The sequence below is a fragment of the Molothrus ater genome, chromosome 7, assembly GCF_012460135.2.
Source record: "Molothrus ater isolate BHLD 08-10-18 breed brown headed cowbird chromosome 7, BPBGC_Mater_1.1, whole genome shotgun sequence".
In the NCBI taxonomy this organism is placed as follows: Eukaryota; Metazoa; Chordata; class Aves; order Passeriformes; family Icteridae; genus Molothrus; species Molothrus ater.
In genome coordinates this window covers 13,869,358-13,881,610 of record NC_050484.2, presented here as the reverse complement: position 1 = coordinate 13,881,610, position 12,253 = coordinate 13,869,358, and the positions used below count along the sequence as shown (strand labels likewise).

At 37.1% G+C, this 12,253-nt stretch overlaps 1 protein-coding gene across 1 annotated transcript in view; it reads left to right on the top strand.

Moving 5' to 3' along the window:
- NBEAL1 (neurobeachin like 1) overlaps positions 1–7,501 on the top strand; it is a 74,999-nt gene extending 67,498 nt beyond the window's left edge. The window contains 5 exon segments of the mRNA XM_036387185.2: positions 152–268; positions 954–1,115; positions 2,189–2,337; positions 2,991–3,126; positions 5,695–7,501. Of these exon segments, the coding sequence (XP_036243078.1) occupies positions 152–268; positions 954–1,115; positions 2,189–2,337; positions 2,991–3,126; positions 5,695–5,796 (666 nt within the window). The 3' untranslated portion in view covers positions 5,797–7,501.
- The last annotated feature ends 4,752 nt before the right edge of the window (positions 7,502–12,253 follow it).

Below are 12,253 nucleotides of genomic sequence, written 5' to 3'. Positions count from 1 at the left end.
TACATTGATATTGGAGTGGTGAGTTATGCCTTTGGCTCTGACCTCTATCAAATACACACCTCACAACTGGTACTGAAGATACCAGAAGTTCATTTTTTGTTTGTCCTTCAGCTGCAAGAGAATGTGTCATTGCACTTTTTGTTACTCTCAGGGAGGAGTGCCTGTAGGCCTGGCACCTAAGCCATTACAGATCCTTTATGGGCACACAGATGAAGTTTCGAGTGTTGGCATCAGCACTGAACTGGACATGGCAGTGTCAGGATCCAGGGTAAGCACCTTCCTACTTGTCTTTTTTTGCCTCTTCTCAACCAAACTCAAACCGTATCAGGTGTTTGAAGTTGATTAAGAATAATAGAAAAAAAGGTCACTATTTCACAATCTCTTTCTTAAGCCTTGCTTATAAAGAAGATATTTGCCATCGCCTTTGCTGTCTGCTTAAATCAGACTATCTCAAACAGCTGTGCAGAGCATAGACCTCACCTCCTGTGTGGTGTTATTCTGCACAGATGAGCTTTTATGTGTGTGGACTTTCTTGGAGATTTTAAGCTTCTCATAGCAGCAGTGTTCTGATTGTTTCTTCCTTGCTATGTTAACCCTGAAGGTTCTGTGCCACTTGCTCATGTTATGCCTTACTGTACTGCACAGGCAGGCTGCTGAAGTCTGGCTTTGTACTCCATGTAATGCCTACTCATAAATGTGACCTGTGAAGTGGCTGATTTGCTGCCTATCCTCCCTCTTGCCCTACTTGCATTTGTTTTTTTCACATGCCTATAGTACATGGTCTTGAGGGGAAGACTTCTTTGTGAAGAGTTCCTAATGCTCAGGAGTCCTTATCTCCCACTAAGGATTGAAGTGCATTCAGAGTATCCCCTGTGTACTGTGTATGTAAATTCTGAGTGTTGTGAATATCCTGTCCTGCTGAATATCCACTGCCCTTGATGTGCTTGCTGCAGGATGGCACCGTCATTGTCCGCACCATTCGGAAAGGTCAGTACGTGAGGACTCTGCGACCCCCGTGTGAGAGTTCTCTCCTGCTGACTGTTCCCAATCTGGCTGTGTCCTGGGAAGGCCATATAGTTGTCCACACCAGTGTGGAAGGAAAGACTACTCTCAAGGTACTTAAGTTTGTGGAAAACCTCTGTTTCTGTCACTGAAGATTTTAATCATAAGTGTATCTAACTTTATCTAATTTCCTGTAGTAATGAGGCGTTTTGAGCGTGCAGTGTCAGTTTCCATATTTTTTTAAATTTTGCTGGCCAATTCAAGTGAAATTTGAGTTAACAATTTGAATTGTTAAAGGTAAGTGACAGGCATATTGTGCTTCTGTGGGTTTCATGAAAATCTCCAAACACCTGCAAGATGTTCAAGCATACATTAGTGTGTCTTCCTGGGAGAGCCACTTTGGACAGAAAAACTAGGGGAAACAAGTTCCACTGTGCACAGGAACAGAGGCTTATAAGGAGAGCAGCAAGTTCTGGATGGAAGATGCTCAGCGTCCACGGAGTTTCTTAGTTTGGGATTGGAGATACAGCTATAAGTTTGTGTCTGTTGAGCTGTGTACTTGCTTTAATAATGGTAGAGCTGTTGTGATTTCCTTAAACCTGGGAGATTTCTTGGAAAACAAATCTCTGATGTAGGCATACTAACTACATTAGGAAGATGGGGAGAGAAGAGACTCAAGGTTATGCCAGGCTGGAAGAACTTAAGATGGTTTTGTTATTTGCATCTGTAATGCAGCAAGAAGTCATTGGCTTGTCTAGAAAATGCTTCTGGGTCTAGCTCTGTGGAAATACGCTTGTTTCCTTCTGCTTTTGGATTTGGGAGGGCAAGAGAGTAAGGAGGGGTGGTAGCAAGGCTGAAGATGAGTGCAATCATGCTTTCTTCTTTCTTAACAAAAAATAGGGACCTGTCTATTAGATCCATGGATGTTTCCAAGAAATTTACAATTGATTGAATGGGCTACAATATTACATCAAGAGGTAGCTTCAAAAACTTCTATACAGGACCTTACCTCCACACACACTGAGTATAGGCTCACTACTCTTGCATCATTCAACAGGGAGACTGCTGTCAGCATTATCATCTGTGGTTGTTGCCAAATTGGTGCCTTTTAATGAGCAAAAGATACAAGTACAACACTCTTCATCCTGTCAGTCCTCTGTGACATATTTATTTTTGATCTCTTCAGGATAAGAATGCATTACATCTCTATTCTGTCAATGGGAAATATCTGGGTTCTGAGACTCTGAAGGAGGAAGTGTCTGATCTGTGTGTAACTGGCGAATATATCGTCATGGGCAGCTTGCAGGGATTTCTTTCCATACGGGATCTCTACAGGTAATGTACCAGCATTTGTACTGAGATACAAATATGGAGCCTTATAGAGAAATGGCTGTGTAATAAACTTTGCTTGGTGCTATAGGTGATAGTTGTTGCTCTTTCTGTGTTCCCAAAAAAAATTTTGGCGGAACTAAGATGTGGAGAAAAATAAAATGAGAGGTTGTAGCAGATCTCTTTCTTGCCAGACATTTATCCCAATTAAACACCTAGAACTGACAGGAGGAGCTGTCAGTTTGCAAACTGCTGTGATTAGTCACAGGGAGCTCAGCAATTGCAGGATCAAGCCTCACATAGTTCTGCACCAAGTTTTAAGCTCCACTTACTGCTTAGATCTGTAGAGCTCCATTGCTCCTCAGAATGGGAGGGATGTTTGTCACATAGGCAGCTGTGGGATTAATGTCACTGTTTTTCAGTGTCTTAGCTTACTGACTTAACCTATCCACATCTGTTTTTGTTATTGAAGCTCTATTTTGGGATTAAATTAGATTCTTAGGATGCAGTAAGATAATTGAAACTGCAAATTTTATCCTTGAGAAACTGTGTTTTATAGTGCATCTCATGGACAGCAATTTCACTTGCATGAGATTCTTTGCAGTACGTGCAAGCAAATACATGACTTACTTTCTCTCTGTGGTTTTTGTTCCTTCCAGCCTGAGTCTGAGCATCTCTCCCTTAGCCATGAGACTGCCAATCCATTGCATTTCTGTCACCAAAGAGTACAGCCACATCCTTGTTGGCTTGGAGGATGGCAAGTTGATTATCGTTGGTGTTGGCAAGCCGGCAGAGGTAAAACCCACCATCAAGAACTTTTTCTACCGAACAGTGGGAAGTTCACTTATTTCTGCTTTCCAGTTGAGCAAGAGGTCTCCTCTATGGCAGGGTAAATTTAAGAGCAAGTTTCAGTTTTCAGTGGGAAACAAATAACTTTTGAGACTGCTCTGCTGAAAGTTCTGATTAAGAATCAGATGTGTATAGGGATCGCAGATGGGAAGCTCAGCTGGACTAACTTCCAGACTTTATCACTCACATCTGAATAAGCAAAGTCATAATAGCTAACCTTTTCTGAATGGGATAGTGTTGTCAGCCTCTTCTTGATGAAATAATTTTCCAGAAGAAAATTGGAAATGAAAGAGAGCAAGCTACTTCCTTTATTTTTTTTATGGTTTCTATCAGATATCTTTTAATATGCATTGACTGACATTGGGGAAAAAGGTATTATTTATTTCTGTTGAGAGTCTCTAATGGCAGTGCACAGGGAATCACTTCTGTAGGTTCCCAGTATGCTTGTGTTCCATATGGTGAATAGAAACTTGCTGGTTCTGCATATGCAATATCAATTACAGAGCATCCATCTCTCAAATAGATATGCCCAATTTTTCTTGTGCAAAACCATAGTTTTTGCTTAATTACTTCTTGTAATGACTTTCAAAGTACTTGAGTTAACTTAAAACTGCTTATTATCTTTATAACTCAATCTCTGTTGTGCTGCTATGTATTTATTTGAAAATGTGATTATCACTTTTGCATGATCTTAAGTACATGCTGGAAAAGTGTGTATTAATTCTATTTTATATTCTAAATGTGAAAACAGAGCAACTTTATTTGTCAGTATTTTTAAATTTTCTTGCTAGGATATACATAGTTTAATATTGGAAAAATATTCACACAATGGTAGTCTGATTTTGCTTGCACTGGATGTGGAGGGGAGATTTCCACTGACTTTCAGTTTTCTATTGTAGAATTGAAAAAGAGATGATTATTATGTGGTTAAACATATGGTTGTAACAGCAGTTTTAAAGCCACTGTCATTTCTAAGCTTCCTATTCCATAGAAAAGATCTTTTGTAGGCTGAAATTTGTGTGTATCATTAGACTGAAGGCTTTTTGTTTTCTTATTTTCATTTTTTAATCACATCTATTTTTCTAACTATGCAGAAAATGTTGTTTCAAAGACTGGATTCCCTTTATCATTATAGAGGCTTTCCAGTGACTTTTTTTCCCAGGATTTTCTGTTTACAGTTCAGATGATATGCAAGCTTAATATCCATGTAAATAGGTTTTTTTTTAACACAAACATATAAGGAACAACATTATGCCCCAGATTTTCTAGTTTTCTATAATGGCATCAATCAATATATTTGAAAAGTGTGTGTATGTGTGGTGTTCATTTGTTGAATGACTTATTTGGAAGGAATGTGTTAATTCCTGGAACTTTATCTGTATGCAAAGACAGTGTTGTAGTTCTGGCTTTCAGTGGTGATATTGATCCTTAGGACAGAGGATTGGATACTTGGCACAGACTTGCTTTAATGTGCAAAAAGTGAAATGCTGCTTGCTATCAAGATTGGCCCTTAGTGTTTCTGCACTGACAGTTTCTAATATGGAGTATAATAAATGCTTTTATATTTTTTAACAATTACTTAGCTGTTTTGGATGTTGCAGAAGTCTGGGCAATTATCACTTGTTAGTGTTAATCCTGATCAGTGCTGTGCCTTTTCTAGAACACTGCTGCTGTGCTAATATAGCTCAGAAGCTGGTAACATTTGTAGTAGTAACTGTGAGGAGCTGTTCTCAAACTTGTGAAGGCATGGATCTTATTTATTGAACTGTGGGGATTTTCAGAACCTAATCAGCTGCCAGGCTGATCACTACTGGCCAATCATCAACCTTGTGCTTAGGTAATGAAGAGTTTCTTACAAACTGTTGTGAGACTGTAGACCTACCAGATGCTGGATTTAATATGGCCTCTGGTTGCTTGTTATCCATCTTATCCTATGGAATACTCTATGAATTACTTCTGCTTTAAACATTCCTCTGATCACTTCACCCAGGATCTTTGGAAGACTGTATAAATTTGATACCAGGAGATAACCTTTCTCTTTTTCCTTTATTCTGCTATCACTGTCCTGCATCTTGGCTATTTTTTTCCCACTTCTGACAATTTCTGTTTGAAATTTCTAAAATAAAATGTCCTTTCTTCTCATTTAGTTCATTTTTGCTTGGCATTCACCTCTTCTTTTCTCTTCCTATCAAAATAGCAATCTAAACACTCTTTCTAATCTGTTTGAAGTAGGTTAAGCATATAAGTACACATTAGTGGGTAATACCCCTTTAACTGTTCAAATTCAGAGAAGACTGTGGTTAGTGTGTTTTGTGTGTTGTTTTTTGTCAGTCCCAAGAATAATCCCTAAGTGTAACTTTTAGTTTATTTTCAAAGAATTTTTGTTGGTATATTTTGTTTATGCAGTACATTGTAGTGTCTGCATTTCACCAGATTCAGTGTCTGAATTCTTTTTTAATTTATCCACCTTATCCCTTCCCCCTCCTTTTGTTTCTCTGAATTACTTTCAAACAGATGCGCTCAGGTCAGCTTTCCCGAAAGCTGTGGGGATCAAGCAAACGGCTCAGCCAGATTTCAGCAGGAGAGACTGAATATAACACTCAAGATTCCAAGTGATTGCTGCTTCTACATTCTCTCATGGATTCCAGAAAAATGTTTAATCTTTTGGTCACTTTAGATGTATAAATATGTAATTAGGGCTTTGAATCTGAAGCCCTTTGATTCTTGATGAAGACCTTATGGTAGAGGTATAGTAGTAAGCGTATGTACTCATGCAAGTTAGCCTGCTTGCATATTTGTCCTCAACTGTGTTGACTTGTTCACAGCAAAATCCCTCTCTCAACAGCTGCTAAAACTGTGTTTTGGGAGGACTAAAAAACCCTGAACCATCCCCCCAGAAGTCTTCAAACCCCCAGATTACTAATTGAATTTAAGATAAGTAGCGTTTGATTTAAAGCTGAGTAGGGCCAGATGCTCCTTGATAACAAACGAGATATTTGGCTTTGCTTTGACAGCACTGTTATTTCCCAGTAAATTAAAACTCTGGTAGTTGCAGTGGTTGGATTCAGAATTGAATAGATGATGGTTATGACCTTCTCAGTACGTTTGTTAGCCTAATCAACTTTATTACAGTTTGTTTGTGTAAATGGCTATTGCTCACTTCTTTTGTGTAGTTCCAATTTTAGGCTGTTCTGCAAGGGACATCTGTGTTGCACTACTTTATCAGAAATTGTTTTAAGTACAGACATGAATAACTTCAAAGGAGTTGAAGGTGGTGAAGGAGCTGAAGGAGGTAGGAAATATTGCTGCTGAAAATTATTTATATTGTTAAGTAAACTTAAGACATACACCAAGAAATCCTATTATATATTTAACATCTTGCAGAAATACCCAGGAAGACTTCTTATCTATATTGGTCAGATAATCAGTCTGCTTTATTAGCAAGGCAACTTCTGCAAACAAAAGATAAATTTCCACTGCAGAATCATTATGCAACATTGCAGCACAATTCAATTAAAAATAGCACCTGTTTGTTTCTTGGTGTTCACCAAACCAGTTGTTAGCCATATTTTCCTTTCTGTAAAAATAAACAGGGAAAACTAGATGATATATCCATTTTCAAAATGCATTGAAGACCTGGTAAAAGGAAATATCAGATCCTTATGTGTGCTCTATCAAATTGCTTACTATGTTTTGGAGAAGCCATTACTGATTTTTTTGTTTGTTTGTTTGTTTAGCAATACATGATGATAGAAGGGTGCATTTTCCTAGCAATCTGATATTTTTTTAATGTTACTGATTGAAATTATAAACTCTATACTGTTAGAAAAGCTGGGTGCTGAGGGAAAACACGAATTTCCAGATCAGTGTGCGAAGGTGTGTGTGTATGTGTATATATGTGTGTGTATGTATATATGTATATTCATGTATGTATTAAAAGAAGAAAATCCCATGGGGTGAGGGGAGCACAGATACAAGGCAGGTGTGATTGTTAGCTAATATGTTCCCTTTTGGGTCCCCATTTCTTCCCTCTACTATCGCTTTTCTTGTTATTTTTTATTTATTTATTGAAATGAATGTGTGTTGTATCTCACATAAATGTTATCACATATGCCTTGTGGCTGGGGAGTTGTTGAACTACCTGAGGAACATAATGTATAATCTCATTTCATTAACTTTAAGCACAATATTTATTGACTTTATAGAAATAATATCTCCTTACCCTGCTAAAGGATTATCTCTACAAGTTGTGTTAGTCTCATTCAAACTGATTTCTCCTCCTCACTTTCTTTACTGGAAAAAAAATCCCTCTTGATGGCTGATTGGTACTTGGTGTACTTGTAAAGAAAGCTGTGTTGCATTTTCTTAACTTTTGTAAATTAAATAATAAATCAGATTAGTGAACAAGTGGGTCTATGCATAGTTGCAATATTCTGCCTATTCACTGTGACAGACTGGATTGTCTGGAAAGTTAGGAGAAAATAAGAATTATTTTCTTGAGTCACTTGCCAAGAGAAGATTAAACTTCCAAAAGTAGAGTGATGTGGGTTTTTTCATACTCCACATATGTAAAAAAAAATGTAAATTAACCCACATCCCATATTTTCAAATAAGCTATAGAGAAGTGAAAATTACTATTTTTAATCAGTTACCTATCCAGTAAGAATACTAAGGATACTATGGAAGTATTAAGTTTGTTCATGAGAATGTGAAGTATGTTTGTCCATTATGATTTCACGAAGAAAGGATTTCAGGGGAGCTCTTTGTAGATTAGTTTAAAAGTATTTCAGCTCAGAATGTGAGCTCTTTCTTTATTATGGGAGGTTGAAAACACTCAGTTGGGGCATTGAATTGATGGGTTTTATAGGTGTGCATTAATGTTGTGTTTAAATGCATAGACAAGGCTAAGTCTTTATTTGGAGGGGAAGGGGGCAGGAAATTATCATGTTTTAGGCTATGAGAATGAAGTGAAAAAGGGAGATGGGTCTTATGTAGTGTTTGGTGGGAGCACAGTTTTCTTCTTGTCACTTGCACAGAGGGGTTTGTATAAGCATTTTAAAACATCCTATTGTGGGTTAGGTACGTTTATCCAACAGCTGACTTAACATTTTTCAATATTAAAGAATAATGAATATAGTGTGTCAGTTTAAGTAAAATATAATGTTGCAATAATTGAAATAATTTATGATTAAGACCTTTGACATTTGAATACCATAATTTCAGTGCATCACAAGCACTGGGTGATCATCACAAATACCTGGACCAGGTTTAAATGTGGACAGTTCTTGGGCTCTCAAACTCAAGGCTGGTCTGTGCTCAGTACAAAGCAGCAGCAGCAGAATGAGGAGGGGGCAGGTGAGCTCTGAGCTGCTGCTTTATGCCCCAGGTAGAATGGCAACATCCATGGCCTTTGGATCTGAGATCTGCTCCTTGGGGTGGGAGGTGTACAACATCACAGCTTGGCATCCTTGCCAGAGGCCATCTGGAAAGACCTCCATGGCTGTGAAAGTCTGCACTTTGCCTTTGTTTAAAACCAGCTTTAAATAAAAGATGAGGCGTAAGTGTGAGCATTGGCTGGTATGTTGTTTCTTTTAGGTTTAACTTATTTGCATAAAAAGTAGAAAATAATGTTTAAAAATAGAAAATAATTCTTCTGATCAGCTGTTTAGTTCATTGAATTGCAGCCTGTTATGCAGTGCACTGTGACTTGGTGAACTGACTTTCATAATTCGTTGATTTTCTGAAGTCAATAAAGCTTAGGATCCCTTTTTTTTTCAGGTAGTACTGGTGAAATAAGGTTCTCCTTCGGTTTTGTTCAAAGGTTTGTTTAAGTGTAAAAAGCAAAGTTTTAAGATTATAGTATTCCAATGAGGAATTTAGAAGAAACAAGTCTTAAGTGACATTTATTTCATAGCACTACATTTGTCAAGATCTTTTTTGTGATATCTTCATATGTTTAATTTTTGGAATAACTCTAATAATATTTATCAAAGTTTAACATATGCTTACCTTTGAAGATGAGTAAGTAGAAGTGTAAATATATATATCTAAAAGAAACTGAAAACTGACCTACTTTTCATACCTGTATATAAATGAGATTAAGTAGTTAGCAGTATTAATTTCTTCGTAGCACAGTTTTGAATTGCGTACCAAAGGATATTTAGAAGACATGTCTCCTTTATTTCAAGTTAAATGTTTGTTAAATTTCTCTAAATCAATTTACTTATAATTCTTGATAGTATTTTTAGTTGTCTTTGTAGCTGTAGTGAAGAATCCCATCTGGTCTTTGCTGAGTTTGAACTATACAAGCATATAGAAAGTGAAATGCTCTTCAAGTTAGCATCTGACTGAGGCAGATTTTTCTGTAACCAATGTACTTATCCATTACTCACTCCTAGGATATCTAGAAACCACATCTTCTATCATCCATGTACCTTTACCAGCACAACATCGTAATCCCAGTCCTAAAGTAACTGCATTTGTCCTGGTGGTTAAGACACATTGTGGAAATTAGATTTTCTTAGGAAAATAATTTTTTGATATTAAAAAGAGTAAAAAAAGAAAAAAACTAAATCAACAAAACTACCCCCAACCCCCACAACTTCCTCTCCAAAAAAATTAAACCAAACTCATCCACATCCATATTACAATTACTTTGCTAATCTGCAACATTGATATAAAAAAGCTCTTTCCCCTCTGGCATACCTTAGATGATGCATATTATCACAAAACACGTTTATCAGACTTCACAGGTTTTAAATGGCCAAATCAATTGGCTATCTTACAAGGATCTCCAAAGCTGTATTTCTTTGTATTGAAAGTTGTATTTCTTTGTCCTTTAAATGAGTGCAAAGAACTAAGTTTCTGCACTGGAAAAATTCTTTAACATAGTCCTGCAGGAATGATAAATTTATTTTTGTAATGCACAGATTTGGTAACTCCTGCTTTAGGCAATGGGAGCTGTATACCTCACTTCCCTAAACCATGTCTTCCTCCTCCCTGTTTCTTTTGCAAACCTTTCCCAATCTTAATGAACAAAATCATTAGAAAAGATAAGTAAAGGAACCAAATGCTGCACAAAGCTTTTGCTGTGTATGTGTAATTAGTTGGAAATGTGTATCTATATACAGATAAAATATAGAGTGGTAGGGAGTTTTAGAGGTAGAAGGGGTGTAGAGATGTCGACTTCCTTCTGTCCCTATATTGAGAGTCTCTGTAGACACATGCTCTGTATTGTCACCTGAAACATTCCAGTCTTCCACTGCTAAAGGCACCTTGCTGACTATGTTAAATGCTGAGCTGAGGTGCTGGGAATATTTTTTCCCCTTTCAAAGAATTAAAAAAAAAGCGTGCCCATTAAATGCATAGCCTAAAGTGAGCCTAGGGCCTGATGTAATCAATACTGTTATATGAAAGCACTACATAGGCTTGTATTTATTTGAATGGAATTCAAGCATGTGCTTCAGTGCTTTCTAGGTCTTATGCTTTCTAGCTTAAAAGCTGTGTTGGTTATGGCTGCAAACATGACACTTGCTGGTAGTCTCCCTTTGGGGAGAGTAAGTTTCCATGGTTTCATATACATGTGGGTTCATTGTATGCCAATGTTAGAGTCAACTGAAGTGTTTGGAAGATGTCTTTCCTTTCATTCCAAGGAGCCAATCTTATTACTAAATTGCCCTTGTAAGCACATACTTTTGAAGGAAGCAAGTTTTCTGGAAAGCTACTGCATTAAAAAAATATATTTAAAATTTGGTAAAATGCTATTGTTCCCTTCTTCAGTGTTATGGATATCAGATGCCTGAATGTAAAAATGCCTGAGTGGCACCATAGCATGCTCTGCATTTCAGTTGAGTGCCATTCACCGTACTGCAGTCTTGAACACCCTATAAGTGAGGAACTGCTTGCAGTGTTTAGTCTAAGGTAGCCTTTGTTCAGTTTTAACTCGCCTTTTTATTGTGCATCTGTGGAAGAAGACTGGTGTGTCTTTCTTTTAGTTATCACTTACCTATGTGGCCCGAATAAAATAGGTGTTTCACTTGTTTTCAATAGAGTTCCTTCAGTGTGTGTTCTTCCTAGTTTTGTCCAGTGGACTTGAGAAATTTGGCAGGTATTTCCAGAGTTCAGGTCTATGCTTATACTCAGCAAAGACATAATTTCATCAGACATCTTCTGTCCCAGAAGCATGATTGTCAGTATAGATTATGGTTTAAAGCTGCTAAGGGGTTTTGAGATTGGAATATAAACCATCCAGCCATATATATCATAGATCTAACTGAACTTGGAGGTCACTTGTTTATTTAGCTTCCTGTCTAGTCAGTATTTTCCTCTCAAGGGAGCCATACTTTTTGCCTTGAAATAGCTTTAAAATAAACTGAAGTCTTGCACCTGATAGTACTACTTTAGTCATATGCAGCAGTGAGTTGTTTCTTAAAGAAAGCCATGAGAGGGAAAAAAGAATTAAAGAAAAACTTGCAATATGTATTCTGATTCTGCAGGAGCTACTTAGGACAAGGGAAATGCTGCATGTGAGACTTACCTCCCTTTGGTCAGTGTTTTGATGGAAGCTGTGATGCTACTCAGTTTTCTGATGATTTTTTACTGAAGCTAATCAGGGGGTGGGAGCAAAGGTCTTACAGCAAAGTTAACCATATCTTCTGATAATTCTTACAGATTGTGCAATTATGTGATTACAAATGGATCTTTAAATGCCAAAAAATGCCTTTTCAAAGATTTAAATGTTAGGTCTGAGGAGTGTTGGAAATAGCTACTTTCAGAAATGAGCCTTCAGGCACTGTAATGAACTTGCTGTCTGTCTTCTGTGCAATATCTTTTTCCCTCTGGGTGCTTTAAGAGTATACTGTATGTCTTACTTTGGTTTGATCAATATGTTTTAAGAGTGTGTATATTGGCTAATGATGGATTTTTTTCCTGTACAGCATGGTGGAAGATGTTTTAAAATTTTGCACTTTTCTAGGATTTGCAAGTTTGTAACCTGAAAATTTTTAACATGCACACTTTTGTACATACTTAGCATTGTATATATTTAACATGAGTCTGAAGCAAATAAAAGTAA